At 41.0% G+C, this 27451-nt stretch overlaps 1 protein-coding gene across 1 annotated transcript in view; it reads left to right on the forward strand.

Moving 5' to 3' along the window:
• Nucleotides 1-27451, forward strand: part of LOC309551114 (putative cation-transporting ATPase 13A4) — a 148783-nt gene that overhangs the window by 95083 nt on the left and 26249 nt on the right. Inside the window, exons 16-22 of the mRNA XM_082251560.1 lie at nucleotides 7030-7186; nucleotides 16172-16289; nucleotides 20300-20424; nucleotides 23099-23268; nucleotides 24705-24830; nucleotides 25310-25389; nucleotides 26260-26302. Of these exons, the coding sequence (XP_082107686.1) occupies nucleotides 7030-7186; nucleotides 16172-16289; nucleotides 20300-20424; nucleotides 23099-23268; nucleotides 24705-24830; nucleotides 25310-25389; nucleotides 26260-26302 (819 nt within the window). The remainder of the gene's footprint in view (nucleotides 1-7029; nucleotides 7187-16171; nucleotides 16290-20299; nucleotides 20425-23098; nucleotides 23269-24704; nucleotides 24831-25309; nucleotides 25390-26259; nucleotides 26303-27451) is intronic.

Genomic DNA, 27451 nt, shown 5'->3' on the forward strand with positions numbered 1-27451 from the left:
TTTCCTCCTGCCTGTTCCGAACTCCTCCTACTCCTCATCCTGCCTTTGGGGTACAAAAAATAGTAATAGGGGCCTAGTCTGGGTCTGTACGTGTGAGATACATACACCTTTTGATATCATATTTTCTATTCCGCTATTCAATCTACAACCTTGGGGTAAAAACAATTAAATTGCGGGATAGTCTGTATCGGTACGTGTGAGATACACCTTTCCAATTTTTGGGGCGCATCTCATACCGCCGAGGATTGCAGGGTGCTTCAGTTTGCCTCCGGCCTGTTCCGAACTCCTCCTACTCCTCATCCTGCCTTTGGGGGTACAAAAAATAGTAATCGGGGCCTAGTCTGGGTCTGTACGTGTGAGATACATACACCTTTTGATATCATATTTTCTATTCCGCTATTCAATCTACACCCTTGGGGTAAAAACAATTACATTGCGGGATAGTCTGTATCGGTACGTGTGAGATACACCTTTCCAATTTTTGGGGTACATCTCATACCGCCGAGGATTGCAGGGTGCTTCAGTGTTCCTCCTGCCTGTTCCGAACTCCTCCTACTCCTCATCCTGCCTTTGGGGGTACAAAAAATAGTAATCGGGGCCTAGTCTGGGTCTGTATGTGTGAGATACATACACCTTTTGATATCATATTTTCCATTCCGCTATTCAATCTACACCCTTGGGGTAAAAACAATTAAATTGCGGGATAGTCTGTATCGGTACGTGTGAGAGAAACCTTCCAAATTTTGGGGGCGCATCTTCCACCGCTGAGGATTGCAGGGTGCTTCAGTTTGCCTCCTGTTCGGACCTCCTCCTACTCCTCATCCTCATCCTGCCTTTAGGGTACAAAAAATTGTAATAGGGGCCTAGTCTGTGTTTGTATGTGTGAGATACACTGTTTTGTAAAAAATTTTCTATTCTGCTATTCAATATACACCCTGTTTGAGTGTAAAAAATTAAATTACGGCATAGTCTGTATCGGTACATGTGAGATACACCTTTTTAAATTTGTTTGGCGTATCTCCTTCCACCGCCGAGGATTGCAGGGCGCTTCAGTTTGCCTCCTGTTTCCGAACTCTTCCTACTCCTCTTCCTCATCCTCCCTTTAGGGTACAAAAAATTGTAATCGGGGCCTAGTCTGTGTTTGTACGTGTGAGATACACCGTTTTATATCCTTTTTTCTATTCCGCTATTCAATATATACCCTTTTGGGGTAAAAAAAATTAAATTTGTGTCATACTTTGCATATTTGACTGTGAGATACACCCGTTGTATTTGTATACTGTTTTTCTATTCCGCTATTTAATAAACACCCTTTTGGGGTAAAAAAAATTAAATTGCGGCAGAGTTTGCATATTTGACTGTGAGATATACCCGTGCGATACTGTTGTTGTTTTGTTCCGCTATTCAATAAACACCTTTCTAGGGCAAGATCATAAATTACAGAAATATGAGGAGACCGTCAAATAGGGGCCGTGGCCTGGGTCGTGGTGCTGCTGGTAGAGCTCCTGTTGCAAGGAGAGGACGTGGTCGATCTGTGCCAGCTACACGCACAAGTGAAACACCTTCCTCAAGTGTGAGTAGGCGACAGAACCTGCAGCAGTATTTGGTAGGGCATCATGTGCCTCTAGAAGTGATGAGGCCAGAAGAAGTACAGGCGATAGTAGATTGGGTTGCTGAAAGTGCCTCCAGTTCCTTCACATTGTCTCCCACCCAGTCTACTGCAGAAAGGTCAGAGTTGGCACCTGCAGCCAATGTCCAACCGTCTTTCACCTCACCCCCTTGCAAATCAGGCAAGCAGTCTGAGCCCCAAGTCATGCAGCAGTCTCTTCTTCTTTTTGATGACTCTGTCAGCAGGGTTTCCCAGGCCCATCCACCTAGCCCTTCCCCAGAAGTGGAAGAGATTGAGTGCAGCGATGCCCAACCACTTATTTCTCAAGATGAGTACATGGAAGTACCATCGCAGCACGTCTCCGATGATGACGGAACGCAGGTGCCAACTGCTGCGGCACTCAGAATTGTGGAGACCGACAAGGAGGGCAGGGGTGAAGACTGGGTGGAAGATGATGTGGAGGACGATGAGGTCCTCGACCCCACATGGAATGAAGGTCATGCAGGTGACCTGAGTAGTTTGGAGGAAGAGGCGGTGGTAGCACAGAGCCACCAGCACAGCAGAAGAGGGAGCAGGGTGCAGAAGCGGAGCGGCCGTGCCCTAGACACTACGCCTGCTACTGCCCAACGCAGCAAGGGAAAGAGCGCACCAAAGGCAGCTCAAAGGAGTTCTCTAGCGTGGAAGTTCTTCAGAAAATGTGCTGATGATAGGACACGAGTGGTTTGCACCCTGTGCAATCAGAGCCTGAAGCGAGGCATAAACCTTCTCAACCTGAGCACAACCTGCATGATCAGGCATCTAAGTGCAAAGCACGAGCTGCAGTGGAGTAGACACCATCAAAACCAAGCAAGGTCTCTGGCTCCTCCTGCTTCCTCTTCTGCTGCAGTCTCGGCCTCTCCATCCACCTCTGTAGTGATACCGGCACCTGCCACCCCGCAAACAGACGATCTGTCAGCAACACCACCACCTGGGTCACCAACCATCTCCACAATGTCCCGTGGAAGCGTTCAGCTTTCCATCTCCCAAACACTTCAGAGGAAGAAGAAGTCCCCCCCTATCCACCCCCGATCCCTGGCCCTGAATGCCAGCATTTCAAAATTCTTGGCCTTTGAAATGCTGTCATTCCGTCTGGTGGAGACGCACAGTTTTAAAAGCCTTATGCCGGTGGCTGTCCCACAGTACGTTGTGCCCAGCCGCCACTACTTTTCCAGGCAAGCCATCCCTTCCCTGCACAACCAAGTGGGGGAAAAAATCAGGTGTGCACTGCGCAACGCCATCTGTGGCAAGGTCCACCTAACTACCGATACGTGGACCAGTAAGCACGGTCAGGGGCGTTATATCTCCCTAACGGCACACTGGGTAAATGCAGTGGCGGATGGGCCTGAGGCGGATAGCAATTTGGCGCATGTCCTTCCACCACAGAGGATTGCAGGGCGCTTCAGTTTGCCTCCTGTTCCTAACTCCTCCTACTCCGCTTCCTCATCCTCTACCACCTCCTCATCCGGTCAGCGTAACACCTTCACCACCAACTTCAGCACAGACAGGGGTAAACGACGGCAGGCAGTTTTAAAACTTGCCTGTTTGGGGGAAAAACCACACACCACGCAGGAGTTGTGGAGGAGCATGGAACAGCAGACAAATGAGTGGTTGCTGCCAGCGAGCCTCAAGCCCGGTCTGGTGGTGTGCGATAACGGGCGAAATCTCATAGCAGCTCTAGGCCTAGCCGGTTTGACGCACATCCCTTGCCTGGCGCATGTGCTGAATTTGGTGGTGCAGAGTTTCATTAAAAATTACCCCGATATGTCAGAGATGCTGCAGAAAGTACGGGCCGTCTGTGCGCACTTTCGGCGTTCTCACCCTGCTGCTGCTCGCCTGTCAGCGCTGCAGCGTAACTTCGGCCTTCCCGCTCACCGCCTCATATGTGACGTGCCCACAAGGTGGAACTCCACCTTGCACATGCTGGAAAGACTGTGCGAGCAGCAGCAGGCCATAGTGGAGTTTCAGCTGCAGCACGCACGCGTGAGTCGCTCTGCAGAAAAGCACCACTTCACCACCAATAACTGGGCCTCCATGCGAGACATGTGTGCCTTGTTGCGCTGTTTTGAGTACTCCACCAACATGGCCAGTGCCGATGACGCCGTTGTGAGCTTAACTATCCCACTTCTATGCCTCTTTCAAAAAACGATTTGGGCGATGATGGAAGAGGATGTGGCACAGTATGAGGAGGAGGAGGATGAAGAGGTAACATTTCCAAGGCCTTCAGGGCAGTCATTCACAAGTGGCTCCGAGGGTGGGTTCCTGCACCCACAAACGCCAGGGACACAATTGTCCAGCAGGGGCACAGTTCTGGAGGATGAGGAGGATGAGGAGGATGAGGAGGAGGAGATGGAGGAGGAGATGGAACCATGTTCACAGCAGGGTGGCCCCCAGACCAGCTCATGGCCATCACTGGTGCGTGGCTGGGGGGATACAGAGTACACAGACGATACACCTCCCACAAAGGACAGCCTTTCGTTGCCTCTGGGCAGCCTGGCACACATAAGCGATTACATGCTGCAGTGTCTCCACAACGACCGCCGAGTTGCCCACATTCTAACTTGTACTGATTACTGGGTGGCCACGCTGCTGGATCCCCATTACAAGGACAACGTACCATCCTTAATTCACTCACTGGGAGCGCGATCGCAAGATGCGCGAGTAGAAGCGCACGCTGGTAAACGCAATGCTGCTGGCATTCCCACCTGACAGCGGGGCCACAGTGGAAGCACAAGGCCAAGGCAGAGGAGGAGGAAGAGGTTGCCAACGCAACCAGGGCACCGCCAGCACCTCAGAAGGCAGGGTTAGCATGGCCGAAATGTGGAAAAGCTTTGTTAGCACACCACAACAAACAGCAGCACCAGCAGCTCATATGGAACGTCTTAGCAGGAGGCAGCATTTCACCAACATGGTGGAGCAGTATGTGTGCACACGCCTACATGTAGTGAATGACGGGTCTGCCCCCTTCAACTTCTGGGTCTCCAAATTGGGCACATGGCCTGAGCTTGCCCTTTACGCCTTGGAGGTGCTGGCGTGCCCTGCAGCCAGTGTATTATCTGAACGTGTATTTAGCACGGCTGGGGGCGTTATCACAGACAAGCGCAGCTGCCTGTCCAGAGACAATGTGGACAAGCTCACGTTCATTAAAATGAACCAGGCATGGATCCCACAGGACTTTTCCGTACCTTGTGCAGAATAGAGATGGATACCGACCTTACCCAGCCATTGTTCTTTTTTTGATCTTTCTCACTCTTTTGGGGTGTACCCTCATTTAAAATGACTGAAAAAAAGCAGTGTTGGCTACCTCGTCCTCCTCCACCGCCGCTTCCACCTACACCGCCCATAGGTGTGTGCAGCCTATTGCATTAGGGTGTGCACCCCAAAGTTTAAATACACATGCATGTGTTTGCCTACATGTACATGGCCCTGGTACATTACTCTCCCTGCTGGCAAAGTGAAATAGAAGTGTGTGGCACTTCTCTTATGGCAGAGCAGGTCCGAGGGAGATCTTTCCCATCTCCTCACTGGCAAACAGAGCAATAATGCTAATGTGCCCTAGGTGATTAGGGTGTGCCCAGGCACACCCGGCACACCCGGCACACCCTGTGCGCACGCCTATGACACCGCCACATCCACCACCACCTCAACCTCCCTCCTACTCCATATGGGCCTCGTTCCTTCAGAGATGAAGAACATTGTTTTATTTTTCTGTTTTTTTTTTGTTGTTTTAAGTTATTTCCCTATCCATATTTGTTTGAAGAGCACTTGCCATGCTCTTAACTACGTTTTGCTGCCATTTGCAGCACTCTAGCCCTTTCCATTGGTGTTTTAGAGCCATTTTAGTGCCTGAAAGTCATCTGATTGGGAAAAGAGTTTAACCTAATGGAAAAACTCTGTAACCTGTTAATAAAGGTAAGACATGGTTTGTCTCAAATTTATAAGATGCTAACTGATCTGGTGGGATTAAGGAGAGCTACTTTTATAGAAAAAGGGGAAAGAGAAATTGGAATTAGTTTAGAGGAACGCGAGGAGAAAACTGTTTTGAGAGCCGTCCACTGCACTACTAAAGATGTGAACACCATCGAGATGAACTATAAGTGCATCTTGAGATAGTATATATCACCAGCCATAGCTTACCGATGTCAACCAGAGAAGTCAAATTTGTGCTGGAGGGGATGTCAGGTGGAGGGTTCTATGACTCTCTTATGGATATCTTATATGATCCTTGGATATGTATTTTTTATAAAGCAAATAGACCTCTAAAATATTATAGAAATGTATTAGATCCAAATTTGTTTAATGCTGTGAAGGAGACAATTCCAAGAAAATGGTCTGAAAAAGAAGCCCCTACAGTTAGGGAATGGTGTGGGAGGGTTGAATATATATATATATATATATATATATATATATATATATATATATATATATATATATATATATATATATATATATATATATATATATATATATATATATATATATATATATATGTGTGTGTGTGTGTGTGTGTGTGTGTGTGTGTGTATATATATATATATATATATATATATATATATAATGGTTTACCGGGGTAACTTGTAAAGGGATTGGAAGGGAGGAGGGGAGGAGGAAAGGAGGGGGGGGCAGATTGTGTAGTATTTATTATTGAAAGAACATTGTTTCTTTTTTAAAGGTTTTGTAGAATTGATTGAAATTAATAAAAATTATAATTAAAAAAAAGAAAAAAAAAAACTGTCTGAGTTTCCTCTCCCAGTGATTTGAATCTTCCCAAAGAGTAAAACATAGTATTTACTCTTCCCAAAAATATAAAAAACTACAAAAAAGAAGTTTTCGGGTTGGTCTGTTAATGCTTAAATTAATTGTAAACAACACATTCAGTTAAAAATAGAAATGAAAGGCAAATATTTTTGTTTAGATAAAAAAAAAACACTAGAAATACATTTTTCCCTTTTTTTTATAAGTGATCACATTCCCTATGTTCTCAGCTGCATAAGAGCTGGGGGAGGTGAAGCAGCAGCACACTGAGCTTACCATTGAATGACTGTGCAGCGGGGGCTTGTGAGGAGAGGTCTGATCATTGGAGGAGAGTACACTGAGTTCCCAGCATAGCTAGAGAACTGACCACGGTGTGGTCTCCTGCTTAGTGTGATCAGCTTTTTTTAAATAAGAAAGCAAGGGGAATGACAGGATCACCAGGGATTTCACATAAAGGAAGCAATACAGCAGACACATATCAGGAATATGAAGTGTTGGGGTAACAAACACTTTAATTTTTATAATTTTCAATGTTTAACTATGATCATGTTGTGTACTATGTTAAATCATGAATAAGCACCTAATAAATAGTAAGAATAGTAAGTAACAGAGTAAATGTTATCATCTAGATACCCATGGAAGGAATCATCATTCTACATCAGTTTCCCTTCTCCTCCACTGTGCAGCGTATGTCAGTGATCACTCAGGTTATCGGAGAGAGTGACCTGACAGTGTTTATGAAAGGAGCTCCCGAAATGGTTATCCGTTACTGCAAACCAGACACAGGTTAATAACACATAGTATTGGGTAAACGTTTGGTAAAAATAAGAAAAAAAGGACCAGTCATTTCATTTATAGGGTGTGGTGAGTCACTTGCTGGCTTTTATACCTGTTTAGGACTCCTTTGTAATGTACTGCTCCTCCTTACTGCACATCTGCTTTACTGTTTCAATTTACTGGATCTTTCTTTTGCTACTTCTCTGCATTTCTGTTTCTTTGTTTACTTTGTGTCACGTACCTGACTAGAGGCTTCCCTCACGGCTGAGTACAGAGTACCCCTGAAGGTGGTGACAGAGGGTGCTATGCTTAACCACTTTACCACCGGAGGATTTTACTGTCTTACGTCCAGGCCACTTTTTGCGATTCGGCGCTGTGCGAATTTAACTGACAATTGCGCGGTCGTGCGATGCCGTACCCAAACGAAATTTACGTCCTTTTTTTCCCACAAATAGAGCTTTCTTTTGGTGGTATTTGATCACCTGTGTGATTTTTACTTTTTGCGCTATAAACCAAAAAAAAGAGCGTTTATTTTGAAAAAATAACAATATTTTTAACATTTTTTTAATGAAATTCCTCCAAAAAAATATGTAAAAATCCAATTTTTTTTAAATTTTTGGCCAATTTGTTTTCTGCTACCTATGTTTGGTAAAATAAATCACAATAAGCGTATTTTGATTGGTTTGTGCAAAAGTTATTGCATTTACTAACTAAGGGAAAGATTTCTGTCATTTTTGGTGTTTTTTTTTTTTACGAGTAATGGCGGCGATCTGCGATTTTTTTTTTGCGGGACTGCGACATTGCGGCGGACAGATCGGACCCTTGACTGACATTTTTGACACTTTTGGGGATACCAGTGACATTACTGCAGTAATCAGTGCTATATATATGCACTGTTACTGTAAAAATGACACTGGCAGGGAAGGGGTTAACTTTATTGGAGAGGGAGGGGTTAATGTATGCCTGGTGCTTACTAACATGTGGGGGGGAGGGGACTGAGTGAGCCAGGGACAGATCGGATGTTCAGCTATGCTGAACACTCCGATCTGTCACTCCCTGTCACTGAGGAGATCCGCCCGCTCTGTTTACACAGGCGGGCGGATCTCCAAACTAGATTCCCCGATGATTGGGGAAGAGCGGCGGCGATCGCCGCCGCTCCTCCCCTGGCCCGACTCCCGCTGTGAATGAAAACAGCGGGAGCACGCCTCCGGCAGTGCGCGAGTGCCGCCTACAGAGGGAGGAGTCCAGCGACGTAGGTCTACGTCGCTGGACGATAACGAGCCACTGTGCCGCAGTAGCAGCACAGTGGCTGGAGCTAAAGTGGTTAAAGATGCACAGGTTGCCTGAAAGTGAAGCTGCCTGATGGTTCCAGATGTGAGGACACCCAAGAGCAGAGAAGTAGTCACAGTGGATGATTCTCTGGAGGTGCTGGCTGATCTTGACAGATGGTTAAAGGTCAGAAGCCAGGTGGGGGTCAAACACAGAAAGTCAGTCAGGAGCAGAGGCAGAAGCGTGGTCGAGATAAAGCCAGGGTCAAACACAGGATGTCAATTAGGAACAAAGGGCGGAAGCAGGTCCGTGGAGCAAGTTGAGTTCAGAGCCAGAAGAGAAACCAGAGCAGCTCAGGTATAAGCTGGGTCGGTAACGTATAAACAAGCAGAAGGCACAGAAACACAGGATACAGGGCTGACGATAATCCTGCCTTTTTATAGAGGAACTGCTGTCCTTATATAGGCCAGTAGACACTAGCAATTATCGTGCTTTGCATGTGCCGTCACGCACGCAGATTCGCCATTGCGTGCTGTTCGCTAATGCGCATGCGCAAATTAGCGCGTCCATACTGGACATTTCTATATTTGCCAGGTCTTCTCAGTATTTTTCCCCAACACTTTGCTCCTGTTCTGTTCCACTGTATTGCTGCTCTTTTGTGTTACTGATCCTCTTTACTGCACCTGTGCATTACTGCTAGTCTTTACCGCACTTCTGCTTTACTCCTTCTCTTTGCTGCACCTTTACAATACTGCTCATCTTTATTGTACCTCTTCATTTCTGCTCCTCCTTACTACTCAACTAATTGTTAAAGTGGAACTTTAGTCAGAATATTAAAATGTTACTAAACCCACAACAGTAAAATCAGTCTGTACAGTATATGCAGTAAAGCATGCTTGTTATTCACACTGTGGCTCCTAAGGGGTTAATCCTCTGCATTGTGTAAAAAGGCCATTTGATACTGTCTTCTCTGATCCTCCTTTTCTTGCATTGTCCCCTTAACATGTACGGCTAAGACAGAGTACCTGGAGTCAGGCACATGCTCAGTTTGGTGTGTATTGCTAAAAACATTTTTTTTTCTTTCTTGGGAGAGTGCATGTGATCAGCACATGGCCAATCAGCACTGTCCAGACATAGGGTCAGGGGTCCTGCATTCTAATAGGACAGCCAGTTCAGTGTGAAAACTCCTCGTATTAGCTTTAACCAGACACTGATAGAAGTAACAAGACTGCTTAATACTGCTAATGAGAAAAGATATTTAGCCATTTACATTTACTAAAATAATTGCATTTCTATGTTTTGTGTACTGTGGGAGATCAGATATAGTAAATGCAGGTTCTGGGTTTAGTGACACTTTAAGTTCTGATTAATTCTAGCTGAACCCTTTTGCAGGTATAAGTATGTACAACATTTTAATAAAAAGGGCATATACTGTTTAAAACTCAATAATGCACAGTCTTATCCTATTCTGCACAGCCTTAGTTGCTTTCTATACTCGTCACTATGCCTAAAATCAGTAAGTCACTAGAGGCGATCTGCTGACAGCCTAAATATCTGCTGCTGCTGCTAAAAGGAAAGGGGGGGGGGGACAACAGAAACTACACCGACTGTGCCTAATAAGGACAGATTAGCAAGAAAGAAGCACCAGCACGGTGAGACTGAGCACTGTAAAGCTTCTTTCAGTCTTCCCTCTAGCTGAGCCAAGGCATACAATCAAGGCTAGAAAAACTGTTTAAATGTTACATTGTAAAATATGACCTAAACCTTTGAGTCCAGGCAAAGGGGAGAGTTTTCAATAAGAAAGTGACTGCTCTGGCTTTCAACAACATGGCAGCCTCCAGCAAGAAGAAACCGGAGAAATGCTGGAGGCAATTTACAGCACACACAAATTTTGCTAGCATCATTTTTAATATGTAATGTATGTACCTAACTAAATAACAATAAACTTAATGTATTAAATTCCACTTTAAAATAACCAAAATGATGTATTACTAAAACTTCACAGCCCTTCAAAATCAGTTCCAACAACTACATTTGTATGCATGAAAAATTTTAAACCTTAAAGCATTTCCAAACTAGGCATGTGCAGTTTGTTTCCATTAAAATATAAATTTGGAATAATATTTGGTTATTCGGAGATTCGGATGTATCTGAATCTCCAAATAAAGCAGTAACAAATTTAGATGAAATTCATTTATTTTCGTTTCATATATAAATTTTCTAACTAATTCCAATTTTTTAGAACAATTCAAATTTGGATCGGTCAAAAATTGATCGACCAATTTGAATTCTGTGTGAAGAATAGCTAGTTGCTAAGCCGGGCCAGGAAGTTGGCTGCCGCATCCATAACAACCGATGACTTATTAGCTGTCAGCAGGCTTCCCCACAGACAGATGAATGTAAACAAAAGAATGCCAGCAATGAAACGTGCAGTAAAAACAGTGTGAGGTCCCCCCCAAAATCCATACCAGACTCTTATCTGAGCATGCAGCCTGCCAGGCCAGGAAAGGTGGGGGGGGGGGTGACTCCTCCCTCCTGAACCATACCAGGTCACATGCCCTCAACATGGGGGAAGCTGCTTTAGGGGGGGGGCTCTAATCCAAACCCAAAAACAAAAATGTAATATATTTGCAGATTACAATGCCTTTTCCTTTTTTAGGCCTTTTTTCCCCCATTTTTTTAATCCAGCCAGTAAGTCTGTTATTTTTCAACCTCCTTCAACAGACCAAACAGTCCAGCAAAAGCTTTCCAGCAAAAGTGTCAGTTAAAGTTTTGAGACAAACCAAATAATACTGATAGGGTTTCTTAAAATGGACAACTTTTTTTCATTTATGTAAAACCTTTATGTTAAAAAAAAAAAAATTGCTAGAACTGCTTAAAAGGTTTTAGTTGGTAATAGGTTTTAATTTGTTAGTCAAGTCCATCTGCAGTCGTCACATTATTGGTAGGCTCCAGTATATTATACTTTTGTGATTGGGGTTGGATATGCTCTAAATTAGCTGACTCATTTTAGGAAGCTTTATAGTAAGCTGGCTAAGGCTAGGCATACATGGATAGTTTTCTCTTTCAGCCAGCAACAATTTTCTTGTAAAATTTCTGTCAAGCGTGGAAGGCCATAAAGTGATAAACATTTGGTTGGTCCCTGCTGGACCAGCTGAATTTTGATCAGTGCATGGCTAGCTTTAGGAATCACAAATGACACTTTTGCGGAGTTTTACTAAAACTAGTGCACACAGAATCTAGTGCAGCTGTGTATGGTAGCCAATCAGCTTCTAACTTTAGTTTTTTCAATTAGGCTCCTTTCACACGGCGGTGCGCCCAACGGAGTCAGTTTTGCTCAGTGGGGATCAATCCGCCGATCCCCGCTTAGATGTAAGAGCCCCGCTCTCCTCTATGGGAGATCGGATGAGAATGGACTGCCTGTCTGTTTTCATCCGATCTTATCTGACCTGATCCTCCAGATGGATGGAAAATAGGGTTTCCATCTGTCCGGATTTCACAGACAGGATCGGATTGGATAGCAGCGGGTGTCAGTGGAGATGTCTTCGCTGACATCTGCCGCTCCATAGGGCTGCATGGAGCATCCGATCCGGTCCAGCTGAAAAACTGACAGGTGGGCCGGATCGGAAAGCCCGTGTGAAAGGAGCCTTAAGCTTTGACAATGAACCCTGGAAGCTGATTCCTATGCAGAGATACACCGGATTTTGCATTCTCTAGTTTTAGTATATCTCCCCCATTGTAACATCAATGTGCACAACTATTTGGATATTGCCACCTACTTTAAAAACTGCATTTTTGCACTTTATAAAGTTGAAAACTCTTGTAACAGTTTTCATAAACCAAAAAAAATTCAGACTGAGCCCATGATTGAAACAAACTCAAATTAGAACTGAAGGCATTTTTTTTTTAATTTGGATAGTTTTTTTTTTTTTTTGAATTTGCGTTCCTTTGGAGAGTTTTTTTTCTACTTCCCGTACTATAGTCAAAAAAGTCAGTTTATGGAAATCTCTTTAAAGAGAGGGTCACCAGGGTCACCAAAGTTGTGTCCCTATTTTAAATATTTCCCCTATATTTTTCAAAGAATAAATAAGGAGGAGACCTCCTCCATAACATTGTAGGACGTGTCTGTAAGGTAACACAATTAAATTGAGTTTAAAAAAAAAACAAACAACTTTGTTACAAATAGAAAAAACAGCTCAGAGGTAACAATGACCACACAAAATATAATTTTAAAAGAATTTGGGCCATTGTAAAACAACAATACTGTACATTGTTGAGCAACAAGCATAGGTTGATATTCATGATCTCAGATAATTTGTTCCACAGTGCATATCTGCTTCATCAGGGAACTTCTTCTAGAAAATCATAATTTCAACAGTACAGCAATACTCTTTCTATTACAGAACAATGAGGCTTGCCAATTGTATATATTGCTAGATGTATATGTTTGATGCAGTCCAAAAAGGGAGAACCCACATCCACATTAAAAAAAAAAAACATTCAATTTAGTTGTGTTACCTCACAGACAGCTACACATCTGTGAAAGTCCTACACTGTCACGAAGGAGGTCTCCTCCTTAATTTTTCTTTGTGACTATAATTTGGCATGTGGCTGTAAATTGTTGTTCCAAGTGCACTTTAATTCAAATACACTTTAAGATATCCCCTTCTTTTTTTGTTCTGGTTACAACTCAAAATTTGTTCTTGTTCTTTCATTTTCACCCTGGGTAATAATAAGGACACATAAATGAATATCCATAACAGTGTCACATACAGGTGTTCTAATCCCTCTCCACTCCCTTTTCTTTCTTTATTCTTTAACTAGTTCAGCTCTTTGGGTCTACTACATACGTCCAAAGAGTGAACTCTTAAGCACACGCTGATGGCTTCAGTAGCATCCCTAAGCCTGTGCCTATTTAGTTCAGGCTTGAATACCCCCCCTCCCCCATCCTGCTGGCATCCCCCACCCCCCTTTGTGGTACCTGGACTCTTCCGATCTTACCGGGAACCTGAGCCTTGGACTATAATCAATGACTTCAGGATAAGGAGTGGAGAGAGACCAAGGCACATCCATTCCTTAACCCCCCCTGTGCTGAATAAAAATGAAAAGCAACTATAATTTTGTCATTTCTGGTTTCTGAGTCTCCATTTTCTGGCTGATACAACCAGGGGACACATCTAACCAAGCAGATCTGTGCTCAGTTACTTGCTGTGAATGGCAGGGGAGACATTGGGGTCTGATAGACCCCTTATGTTTTAATTAAGAGTACCTATCATCTGTCCAATGCTATCACATGGGGGTTTATTAGCCCTTTGTGATAGCAATAAAGTAAAAATAAATACATAAAAGAAAAAAAAAAACAATAAAACTATAATAAAACTATAATAAACGTTATTTTTGCTGTAACCCCTAATGTCCCACTCACACACACACAAACACATGTTCAAGGTGCATATGTGTATGAATAACACATGTGAGATATTGCCACAACAGTCAGCTTAACAGCAATAATTCTAGTACAAGAGCTCCTGAATAACTCTAAACTGATGAGCTGTAAAGGCTTACAAATCATCACCTGTAGAGATTTTTGGGTACTATAGATTTTTGCAATATCACGCGCTTATGAAATTTTTTGTATCTATTTTACCAAATAATGGGTATTATATATTGTGTGTGTTTACACTAACCCTTAACCCTTTGCACTGTTCCCTTGTAACAGGTTAAACAGCACAGTGCTTGTGCTGTCCAATCTGCTCCTCTCTAAGCTGTAAAAAACCTGTCTGATCCTGCCACTTCTTCTGTCCCCCTCTGAGCCCTGATCACCATGGTTTGCCTGCGTCCCTCCATCATCCACAGCTCTCCTGTCCTCCTCTGTCCCCCTTGCCCCTCCCTCCAGGCCTGTCAGCTCCATGTTTGTGTCTCGCCCTCCCTCCCTCCTTCCTGCCGCTATCAGTAGAGTTTAATAATTGTCACTGGCAGCCCCTCTGTTTTATCCAGGGATAATGCACTGTGTAAATGTTTTTTATAAACGATGCCTCTAAATACTTTTTTTGCAGCTACATTCAGGCCAGTCACGTGACTCCTGGCCACTCTGCTACTCCGAACCAGGGCTGGCGTCAGAGGGAGACCCCGGCCCCTCCCATTGTAGCCCTGGATCGGAGTAGCAGAGCGACCAGGAGGGGCTGCCAGTGAAAGAAGTGTGAAAGATAACAACCATTTTAAGTAGTTTTGTGGACAAAAATTAAGATTTTTACATGTGTGAAAACAATGACAAAATTACTCTAATACCAAACTAGTTAAGTAGTAGTTATCGTCAGTGAAAAATTAAAGTGTCAAACTTTCAGTCAATAAAGATACACATTTTCAAAATATGTATAAATGCAAACTTTAATTAGAGGTTTTCAATGCTCCAGCCTTCTGAGACTCCTTATTGATCCTTCAATGTGATTAGGGGCCCTTTTGATCAGTAGAGACTGAGGCATAAGATATGTGAGTGGGTGGGGCCAAGCTTAAATCCTAAAATACAAGGTTTGCTTCATAAATGGTGATCCAGCCCTCATCTAAAATAATGCATTCGACAACAAAGACATGTAAATTCTGTTCATAGGCATTCAACATCTACTTATTCCATGGTGATTGGGTCAGGGTACTGGTGCTACCTGTGTGCATAAAAATGCTAGGATATCTTCCTGCCTTGGAGAAGCTACCAAACCTCTTCAACAATACAGAACAAGTCCAGTTGAATGTGACTTACTAACTACTAGCTAATGCATAACACATTTAGAAGAAACATTTGGAGAAAAAGTGATGAGTGGAAGACAGCCAAGCCACTGCTGGGGGTGTGGGGTAGCAGGGGTAAGTAAGGTTTCAGTGCATCTGCTGTGAACTTTTAGGAAGATATGTTCCCAGTGAGAATAGCTGCTGAGATCAGTGATGGTTTCAAAGATTGTTTACTGAAGATTTTTTTTAAAACTTGAATGTCCATAGCCTGGTGATAGGATCACAAGTCAGGGAAATCAGGCCCTAATAAAACTAGTTTCGGAGGTGTACACAGAAGATAGTTATGTGGCTAACAAAGGTAATACAAGATTGCTTGATGTTTCTGCTCTAAGTTCGGACTGCTAAAGTATACACTAAATGATATGCATTTTATTTGTTTAGTAATGATTGTGAAATAATACTGAGGGGCCTAAATTGGGGCTTAAAGTAGAACTATAGGCAAACATGTTTTATTTTATTTTGGATAGAGTAAGGGAGGGAGAGTTATAACCCCTGTAAAGTTTTTTTTTGCCCTCTTTATCCCCCTGGGGAGATTTCCCTTCACTTCCTGTCCCATAGCTAAAACAGGAAGTAATAAGAAATCCCTGCAACATGAGGGAATCTCTTTGGGACCCCCAGGTAACCATTACTAGTGTCCCTAGTGGAAAATGACTTTGCTGGGGACAATCAAAACATTTGGGATTTTATTTTACTTTCACTATCAATGATAACAGTAAACAGGACAAATAGAGAGGGTGAATCTCATTAACATGGACACAGATAGCAATACAACCTGACAGGTGCTCCAATCCCTCTCCCCCCAATCCAAAACTAACAAAAAGGTTTTTCCTTTAGTTATATTTTAACCCGTATACAACTAGGAAGATACGCTTTTTTTCTATACAATTTTACATTATATTTTCTCTGAGAATTTCTGATCACAAATATGTTTTGTTTGTTAACTAGTTCCAGACAATTTTATTAAGCAACTTGACCTCTACACAAAGCAAGGCTTTCGTGTAATAGGACTGGCATATCGATCTCTACAAAAGGAGGGACTGCCACTTACCTCGGACTTAGAAAGGTGATTAGAATATTTAAAATATTCCTATCTTTTAAAACTAACATGTCTTATATTGCACATATATAAAAAAGCAGTTGTCTCCCAAATCTTCCTGTCATGGCGGGAAGCTAGACTAGCCCCTAAGCTATTCTGGTAGACTAAGCTTCCACATTTCATGGCAGTTTAAGAGGTTGTCACTAAGCCCCATACCCAGATATTCCTATTCGTTCATCACTACAATGAGAGATTGACTAATAGGAATGTGTAAGCATTAGAAAGAGTGGGCAACTTGAAGCACTATCCATAAACTTTATCTGTTAGAATGGCCCAGATTTTAGGTGTGATGGGAGAGCGTAGGTGGATTATACAGAGATGACTGAATTTTGATGACATGTTCAATAAAGACGTTAAAGTACACAAATAGTATTTATGAATTTGATGCTTTAAATTTAAATTATTTTAATTTGACCTTATTCATTAGCATTTTTGAAAAACACAAAAACAAAAGCACAAATAACACTTTGCAAAGTAACATGGAAAAGGTTCCTTACTGGTAAAATTGTGAAGTAAACTTCACCAAATTAATCTGCGGTAAAATTTGATTAAATCAATCATTTTGATTAAAATTTGGTTAAAATATTTTTTTCTGAAATCATTGTGCTCATTTCTAATTTTTCTTTCTGTTTACTGTATCTTACCAAACAGTCAATTATTATACATTTATTTATACATATATTCATAGCAGAACAGTCTCTGCATGTGAACTACATATATTGAAAATTTTACCAAATGTATTTCTCAGTTCTGAAGACAGGTTTACCTAAGAATGTTCTTCCTCACATTAACTACAGAAATTAGAAAGACTGTTTTCATTGTCATCACCTAAGCAAGCACAATGTTTTAGTATAAAAAGAACAATCAACTACATTACTTTTATTATGAAGAACTCTCCAAACAAATAGTCTACTATAGCCATTGTCATTCCAGGACTGTGCAGACCTTTAGGAAAAGCTGTGGTTCATATGTACAAAATCTGGGGGCATTCTGTACATAAACATGCCCCTCAGTTTGCCACATTGCAAACTTGCCATTTTAGTTTTTTGTAAGTTTTAAAAAGTGATAGCTAGTTGCAGAATGAAAGCAAAAACATTTTTTTTCCAATGGCATTAAATTACAATATAACACTATTTACCCTGAGTTAATGGTTGAGTAACCTAGTCTAGATGGTGTAATAAGCCCAGTTCATTTACTTTGCTGTAGTTTACAGGAGCATTTACCTACCAAGAATGTGATTGTTAGTTAATTTGTAGAATGTGAACAAATAAACTTTATAGTGGTTGTAAACCCTTACATATACCCAGTGAAGTGAACAGCCTCAGCTGATGCACAGAGATGAAACAAATCATCCTACACACATTTTACTTGTTTATGGCTTCTTTCACACGGTCCGCCTCCGCAGGCGGATCCGTGTTGCTCAGCGGGGATCGATCCGCCATCCCCGCTGAGCCGGGCGGATGACAGCTCCGTCTCCGCTTGCAGAGCAGAGAGGGAGGTGTCTCAGCACCCGCTGCCCTCTATGGGGGATCGGAGGACAAGCGGTCCACTCTCATCAGATCCGCTCCGCTCCGATTACTGAAAGGATGGAAAAATAGGGTTTCCATCCGCCCAGATTTCAGCACAGGATCGGATGCAGATGACAGAGGGGGCCAGCGGAGGTGCTGCCCCATAGAGCTGCATGGAGGATCCGATCAGATCTGCCTAAAAAACTGACAGGCGGATCTGATCGGACCGCCCGTGTGAAAGAGCCCTATCTGTCTTCTCCTTTATATACCCCTTCAGAAGTGCTGTTTTTAGATACAAATCCTTCTGCATTTTTTCAGTACCACAGAGGAGGGGATGGAGAGCTGCGGTTAGAAGTCTGAGACACTGTGTGAGAGCTGATTAGTAAAGGAACACGACCCCCTTCACACACAGCTGAGCTCTCCTCCCCGACACAAGTTTTATCTCATGTGTCGGGAAAACGTATCAGAAGTGACTCATGCTGATAACAAGGAAACAAAGCATCAGAGGGAAACAACACTTAGAGCTTTGGAGACAGACAAGTAAAAACTACAGATATATGTGCTTTGTTCAGATTTCATGACTTAGGTTTACAACCACTTTAATTGCCAATTTGAAGAGGGAAAACAAGATACCCAAGACACATTGTTAACAATGTAAAAGACTGACTTCTGAACCTTTTCAACATTTCTATGTGCACTCACCAGTGGTACTACACTGGTTGAACTTCCACTAAGGCAGGACAACCAAGAAGGTTCATATGATGTAATTTATATGATATATACTGTATAAAATACAATATATATATATATATATATATATATATATACTGCCCTCAAAAATTAAGAGTAAGAAGATGTAGTACCCGCCGCCGCAGCCGTTCACAACGCAGCCTGCTTCTCTGTATACAGCTCCTCTCCACCATCTGCACCTGGGACCCCCCCTCTCCGCCTGCTTAATGTCCCCACCTCTCACAGGCTCACAGCCCGAGCATTACACTCAGTTAACTGAGCGCCTGGGACCGCCCCACTCCACCCTTACCTGACACACATCCTCGCCCCCCCCCTTAAAAGACTGCCGCTTTCTTCCACTTCTACCTCCTAAATCATGTCCCCGCCCCGCACAGGCTCGCAGCTTCAAGGGATGCCTGACAATCAGGTAAGTGCACTGGTCACTCTGCATTGATGGGGGCACGCTGTTGTCACTCTGCATTGATGGGGGTCACGCTGTGGTCACTCTGCATTGATGGAGGGCACGCTGTGGTCACTCTGCATTGATGGGGGGCACGCTGTGGTCACTCTGCATTGAAGGAGGCATGCTGTGGTCACTCTGCATTGAAGGGGGCAAGCTGTGGTCACTCTGCATTGAAGGGAGCAATTGAAGGGAGCAAGCTGTGGTCACTCTGCATTGAAGGAGGCACACTGTGGTCACTCTGCATTGAAGGAGGCACGCTGTGGTCACTCTGCATTGATGGGGGACACGCTGTGGTCACTCTGCATTGATGGCATGTTTAGGGACGGAGCAGGGTAGGGTTTGAGTGGGGCAACAAGTGGCGAGTAACTCTTAAGGCCTGGCTAGTAGCTCAGGACTTTAAATTTTGAGCCCTGTATATATATATATATATATATATATATATATATATATTTTTTTTATATATATATATATATATATATATATATACTGTATATAATGATGGTTGTAAAACAGGATGTAAAAGACATAATTCACTTATTTATCTGATATCTGTTTGTGGCTATAATATAGGGAACTTTATTTGTGCTCTTTATGTTTTCTGTATCTAATTGTACGTATACTGTATTGTGTATTGTATTGTATTTCTTCCATTTCTAAATTTTACCTGTGCCATCCTTCAGAGCCCTGTGCCGTGAAAGGTGGCTCCCGCACGCCTGATTGGATTGCCTGTATTTTTAAGAACCACTGTAGCCTTATAATTAAGCAACATTATTATTTGTGATTGATTTAAAAAAAAAAAACTCCTAGATCAATGCATTTCCCTTTGTAAACATTACATTTTGTTTTTCCCTAAACAATCTCCCCCATGACTTCAATTTAAGGGCAGTTGCTTTCCCAAAGCTGAAGGGAGACGCAAAAATCCTTAAAAAGCCTGGGGAAGAGTGATCTCTCTAAAATATTTGAACCAATTATTTATCACCACCTCAGCTAAACCACCGGAATAACCTCCTCCTGTATTCTGCAGGATTAAAAATACATAAAACACTTTCTGCCTGTAACAGGGCCCCTACTTCAAAATGGCCTATGCACTTTTTATATACTGTATGTCATACCAGTTTCACAGCAAACACTTTTTTTCCTTTAAAGCTTTTTTTTTAAAGATAGCGTTATTCATCTAAAATTGAAATCTAGCTTTTTTTCTCTTGCAAGTATTCTTGTGTATTCTCACTTAATAAAAGCTTTAAATACAACTTTCATTGAAAACTTTTTCCTCAAAGGGAAGTAGTGGAGACCAACCTTATATTTCTTGGGTTGCTGGTCCTAGAAAATCGTCTAAAGCCAGAGACAAGTTCTGTATTAAAGGAACTAATTGCAGCCAACATAAGAACAGTTATGGTTACAGGTATGTTTTTTAAGCATATTTACAAGATCTAAAAGGTGTCTAATTGTGCTAAAATATGCTTAACCACTTAACGACCGCCCACCGCAGATTTACTGTGGCAGGCAGCTGCTCCTGGGCAAGCCGATGTAGTACTACGTCGCTCGTTCAGGAGACTCTAGGGGCGAGCGTGCGCCGGAGGCGGCACGCTCTCGCCCCCGCTCGTCATCCAGGGAGCCAGTGTGTGTGACAGGTGGCTCCGATGACCGCCGGCCATTTGCGATCTCCCACAGCTGAGAGAGAAGGACAGATGGCTGATGTAAACACAGCTGTCTGTCGTTCTCCCTGAAGTGATCACAGAGGCTATGTGATCCTGCTATATAGGATCGCATGTCTCTGTGATGACTTCATAAGCCACGCCCCCTGACAGTTAGTATCATGCCCCTAGGGAAACATTTAACCCCTTGATCACCAACACTGTTAACCCCTTCCCTGCCAGTGTAATTTTTACAGTAACCGTGCATATTTTTAGCACTGATTACTGTAGTAATATCACTGGTACCCCCCAAAGTGTCAAAAATGTCAGTTAGGGGTCCGATCTGTCTGACGCAATGTCGCAGTCCTGCAAAAAATCGCAGATCCCTGCCATTAGTAAAAAAATGTAATAAATAAAAATTACATAAATCTTTCCTGTAGTTATTAAACGCAATAACTTTTGCGCAAACTAATCAAAATACGCTTATTGCGATTTTTTTTTACCAAAAATATGTAGCAGAAAACAAATTGGCCTAAAATGTTAAAAAATTAAAAAAAATTTTTTTGGAGAATTTTATATAAAAAAATTAAAAAAATATTGTTATTTTTTCAAAATAATCGCTCTTTTTTTGTTTATAGCGCAAAAACTAAAAATTGCACAGGTGATCAAATACCACCAAAAGAAAGCTCTATTTATGGGAAGAAAAGGACGTCAATTTCATTTGGGTACATCATCGCATGACCGCACAATTGTCCGTTATAATCACGCAGTGCCTAATCGCAAAATAGGGCCTGGTCATTGAGCAGCCAAATCCTCTAGGGCTAAAGTGGTATTAAACCCTAAATCTAAAAATATATATATAATATATTGCAGCTTACCAATCATTAGATGTGGTGGCTGCATTTGTTTTCTTTGTTAAGGCTTTATTTTCACTTGGTGATTTGGTCAGTAATACACCTCCTGTATTAGAGTGCCTCCACTCGTAATAAGGGAGCACAAGGGCACCTTTGGACAGCAGCATTGCTCCTATGGGGGAAGAAAGTGTTAGCTGTACTAGCAGATTTAGAAACCCTAAGACATAGAAACTCCAGCTCACAATTTTATAGGCAGTTACAGCAAAAATGCTGTTCCTTTTGGGATACATATTTTACATAAATAAATGAAAACTGACCAATGAAAACTGAACCCTGTGGTTTGTCTCAGCCCTCTAACTCCTACTTCTTCAGGTTAGCTTGCTCTGTCGAAAAACAACAGATTTACTGGCTAGTTTACAGGTGAAAAAACATAAAAAAAGAAAAACAAATGCAGCCATCACATCAAATAATTGGTAGGCTGCAACATAACAAATTCTAGCTTTTGTGTTTAATACTGCTTTAAACGTTGTGCCTAAAGATTGTAATCACATTACAAAATTGATATTTTACATGTGAAAAATATTTTTTTTTTCTGTTTTTAATATCATGCAAGTACAATATACTTTAGAAAAAAATAGGGTGTGTGCCCTCAACCTGCACACTCTGGATTGCACCAGTTACAAATCCCAATGGTGTATTTATAGTGTATATCATTAAACCATCAAACCATTAATGCAAACAATACAAAATTGGGAAATTGGTGAAAAGTCAAAAATGATGTTAATGAATTAAAATATATACCCCATAACATATACGTGCTCCATTTTACATAATTTCCTCATAAACAATATAAACTTATAAAAGCATGTATAAAATGTCCATACATGACCACAATGTGCTTCAAACTGTGAAAAATGGTGATGACTGAGTCATTTTGGCTTTCAGCTTCCAGAAAGACAGAGAGAGAATGAGCTGGTAGGATACCTCCTGGCTGGATTGGGGTGCAATTGTGGAATGGTTTCCCAAACAAAATGATCCATTCCCAGATAATATAATGCATCCTAATTTCCTGTGTCTGGTGAGTAGGGAGTGTATCTGATGGTGGTGGAAGAAAGCAAAGCTCACCCTTATGTGTGGAGCCACTTGAGAAGATTTATAACATCACCATTTTTCACTGTTTGAAGCACATGGTGGTAAAATTAAATTTTTTACATGCTTTTATAAGTTGATATTTATTATGTGGAATTTATGTAAAAGGGAGCGTGGTTAATAATTTGTTTTTTTTACAATGTACTTTAGTAGAGTAGATTTATTTGGGTTAGTACAGTTTGATGCAAATGTAATCATGGAAATGATCCTAACCTAGTGGCTGGCTTTTTTTCTGCTTAGTGTAAAATTGAACTTGAAGAATTAATACCAGCAAAGTCATAAGTGTATGAGTGTCATTATGTGATAAGTGTCATTAATGCCAACAAAGCTACAACAATGTCCCTCAGCTGTTGCTCTATTATATATACCATGTTTGCATAATTAATGCTATATGTTTACACATGGTGTTACCTTTATACTTTTTTTTTTTTTTACACAGGTGATAACCTTCAGACAGCTGTGACAGTTGGGAAAAATTCTGGGATGATACCTGACAACAGTGACATCATCCTGCTAGAAGCCTGTGAACCTGAAAAAGATTTACCTGCATCCCTTACCTGGAAATCCATAGATGAGGAACAAGTTGATGGGAACCCATCAAAACTAAAAGTATATTATATGCCTTTACAAAAGTATACAACTATTAAAAGAGCATTTTAATTACAGATATTTAAATCAAATACTGTTCTATGTGAATGCTACTTAAAGTGCAGCTACATTTAAGGTAAACTGTCTAAAAGCAGACACCAAGTGACACCAGCTATTAAGCAGCAAAGGTTTGCTAATCCACCACGCCCTCACTACCAGTACATGCTCTCCCTATGTTTGTAAATAGGTGAGTGCCCCTAAGTGTTGGTTCGCATTTATGCGATGCGGGAATGCTGCGAATATACAGCGTGTTCCCGCATCGCATCCACACAACAGGCAGTTCACACTGCCATATGCGATATGCTGGGGGTGTCAATTCAAAGTTAATGACACCCCCAGATCAGATCGCAGTGCGATCTGAAAGTGTGCACAGAATTGGATCGCACTAGTGTGAACCACCATGCGATCCGACTCTGCTGCGGACCAAAAAAAGGGTCCTGTGCGTGTTTCAGTGCGATTGCGGTGTGAATTCAGCCATACAAACTGTATGGCTGAAATTGCACCGCACAGACATTGCATGTAATTTTAGGAGCAGTGCGCTCTGAAATACATGCAATCTCTGTGATCGTACAAATGTGAACCGGCACTTAGGTATTACTGAGGAAACCATTGGACAGAGTGATGGCAGCTGGCAAAGCATAGTTATTAAGACAGGGAAATTCAGGGTCAAAAAACAAAGTAAAAATGCAAGGAAAGTCCTGGAGTTTTACCAACTAAAATCATCCTGCCATTCTTGCCTCACGGTATACCTTTGGTCAAAGTGACAGAATCAATTTAAGTAGTGCTTTGAAAAGTTTAAAGTGGAATACTGGTTGAAATTAAAGTATTTGGCTAAAAAATGTTGGCTTCCAAAATGTTCACTTTTCATAAACCCATCAAAAGGTAATTTGCGAATTACCTTATCCTAAGAAGACATTTGCATGTTTTTATTTCTATGAATCAAAGGGTAAACTTGATCATGAAAAATAGCAGTTGTCATGATGCTATAGAAGCTGTTCCTTGTCTGAGCAGTGTGTGCTGTAAACACCATAGTGTGATGGAGGTATAAAATATAGACATAGAAGTGGTGATTTAGAAAAAGAATAATATTTTACCTTGCCAAATTACAATTAGTTTACTGAACCTGGACTTTTGTTTGCATCAAATATTCAAATCCTATATGTGCATGCAAGTGGATGATTAATTTCAGTATACGCAGGTTTCTGGACTAAATAAAAATATTGCTGTTTCCACAAAATGCATTTGATACTTTCCCATTGCATGCAATTGGTTGAATTTTATCATTTAGCATCTTTTTTTTAATGCAAAGTAATGAAGTTTAGTTTAAATATGAAAACATGGAACATTTGTTACATTAATGAACGCATTCTCTTTACTAACAGAAATATATGTTTTAGGAGTCAAAAATAAACCTCGATGGTGGATGGATTAATAACCCCACTGTTCATGGAAATTTTCACTTTGTGCTGACAGGAAAGTCCTACCAGGTTATAAGTCAATATTTTTACCACTTACTGCCAAAAGTAAGTATGTTGCCTGAAGTCTTATATATACATATCTTCTGCATATGGTTGTAGAAAATTCAAACACAGAAAGCTCCACCTTAAAAGCAATGTCTAGTATGATGCTTCAAAAGAAAAGGAGAATTAGTACAACCGGGATGGGGAAAGGGGAGGTGCTATGTATAGTAGGAGATAAAAGCAACCCAGGATAGCAATTGCTATCATTTTCCTGGTGATGACACCAGTCATCCTACAGTATTTCATATCTGATTACTACACAGAGTCAAAAAACATAAAACAACTGCATACAGAATTCTGCACAAAATGCGGTATTTACAGTATACTTAATAATGGGATGTCTAGAAAATAGTGGCTGGCACAAGTTTAATTATATTAATAGAAATTGTGGCTTTTACTTGCCTTCTTATTTATACAAACATTATAAATGGTTACAAAGGCCTACCATAATAATGTATTGCACATATTTTAATGTTTTAAAGATATTACTGAATGGAACCATATTTGCCAGAATGATGCCAAAACAAAAGTCCAACCTTATTGAAGAACTTCAGAAATTAGAGTAAGTAAAGACTGTTAAGAGCATTAAAATATTGGAATACTTGTATGTTGTATAATGTTGTAAAACTTTTTTTTTCTGATAGCCAGCATAGGCCATTGCCAAGGGCGGCTAGGCTGAAAAGAGCGTATACAGCCAGCCACATATCTTGTCCCTAACTGGATCTAAAAACCTAGCACCAACTAGTAAAATGTGTTGAGAGTTCACCTTGTGTGGCTATGTTGTCTTGTATTGAGATTCTAGGGAGAAAGAGTCAACTCGGTTAGGAAGGATCCAGCTCAAGACAAAATCAAGACAACATAAATCTGCCCTTGATAATTTTTTCCAGGTTAACTAGCTTATATAATAATAGAAACTATTTTTAAAGTAACAATTTTGTATGCCATACACTTAAAAATTATTTAATTTAGCATGAAACGCATCTCTAAAAAATAAGACTAAGATAATTCAGTAGTGTAGTGATTTGCGAAGCCTTAAAGATTTGGTCTTTTGATGAGCAGCTGAATTCACTCCATTATTCATTGTAAATTATCGACTTAAAAGAAGTATTTAAAGATGACTATTGTTCCATCCTTTTATCTTTGGCAAACATCTGTAGACCTATTGGATTAAAAGGGACCCATTCACTGGTTCTAAGCTGCTAAGGGGACCAAAGTACTCCTTTCCCATTATGAAAATCAATCAATGCATTGCTACCAGTGATAATGTTCTAGTCATTTTAAAAGATGTTTGTTGTTAAGGGTTACTGGATGTTGTATATCATTATTGCTCTTTGCACTACACTATTAGATAATCTTTCAGTATCTCATATAATAGTAAATACTAGTAAGACTTACTTTGTAAATAATATATATTTTACTGTCACTATTTCAGTTACTTTGTTGGAATGTGTGGAGATGGAGCAAATGACTGTGGGGTAAGCATGCTGTATGTTTGCTAATATTGTGAATACATCTATACACCCACTTAAAACTGCACCAGCATCTGATAATACAAGTACAAGCCTAATTTTAGACCTATATATAAAAACAATACCTAAATCTTATTTTTTTATACTTCCAAACACTAAACCTGTTCAACGACTGCAACCGAGCGCTTACAAATATCACATGTAGATACTGATTCTTCATGTTATGATTGCAAGTGCTCTGTAGCAGTTCATAGGTTTAGCGGTTGGAAGTATACTGGTAGATAAATGTCGCTGGGCTCTGGAGACCCTGCAAATGACATGCCTGGAAGTCACTAAGATTTTTGTGTGAATTATATCTCATTTATTTAAAATGTTGTTTTGCTTGTGATGGTATGATGATACATATATATACTGGATTGGATTTACTAAAGGAGTAATATTTGTTGACTTTTCAAAGAGAATTTTGCTTAGTTTAATAAATAAGGTGATTCTGTGTTTGCTTTAAATAAAAAATCATGTGTCAGTAAAAAAAAAAAAAAAAAAAAAACAGGTTTTCTCTTTGCATATGATTGGATGATAAATAAAATTCAGATTTATGCCTTATTCAGTAAGCCAAGTAAACAATTCTTTCGCAAAGTGCACATTCACTGTAGTAAGTAAACAGTCTCTTTTCCTTTAGTAAATCAGCCCCACAGAGTTATAGGCTCCTCCTCCACTAGTATATTTCTGGAAAGCCAACTATGTATGTGCCAAGCGTTTCTATAAAAGGTACAGTTTGTTCAATAACAGCTCATCGAATTTGATATTACACTTGAAGATTAATAAATGAATTAATTAATGTATTTAATTTCATGCAGCCATTTTCCAATACCTACAGGCTGCTGTTTCTGCTAAAAATCTTCTCTGGCTCAATTCCAAGGTTGTTTATGGCTTATTATACTATTTTTTTGGATTTGTGTTTGTTTTTCTCAAAACTTCAATAAACATATTTGAAAAAAAAAAAATCTTCTCTGCTGTGCGTCCTCAGTCTGGGCCGCTTTCTTGTGGCACTGTGAGAGCTCACTGTAGCCATTGCTACAGAGAGAAGTTGTGTCACTTGCTTGCCCCCATCTTCCCCTTCCGCCATTTTCGGAACTTGTAATGTTAAACTCCCAC

The sequence above is a fragment of the Pelophylax lessonae genome, assembly GCF_965119305.1.
Source record: "Pelophylax lessonae genome assembly, chromosome: 3".
NCBI lineage: Eukaryota > Metazoa > Chordata > Amphibia > Anura > Ranidae > Pelophylax > Pelophylax lessonae.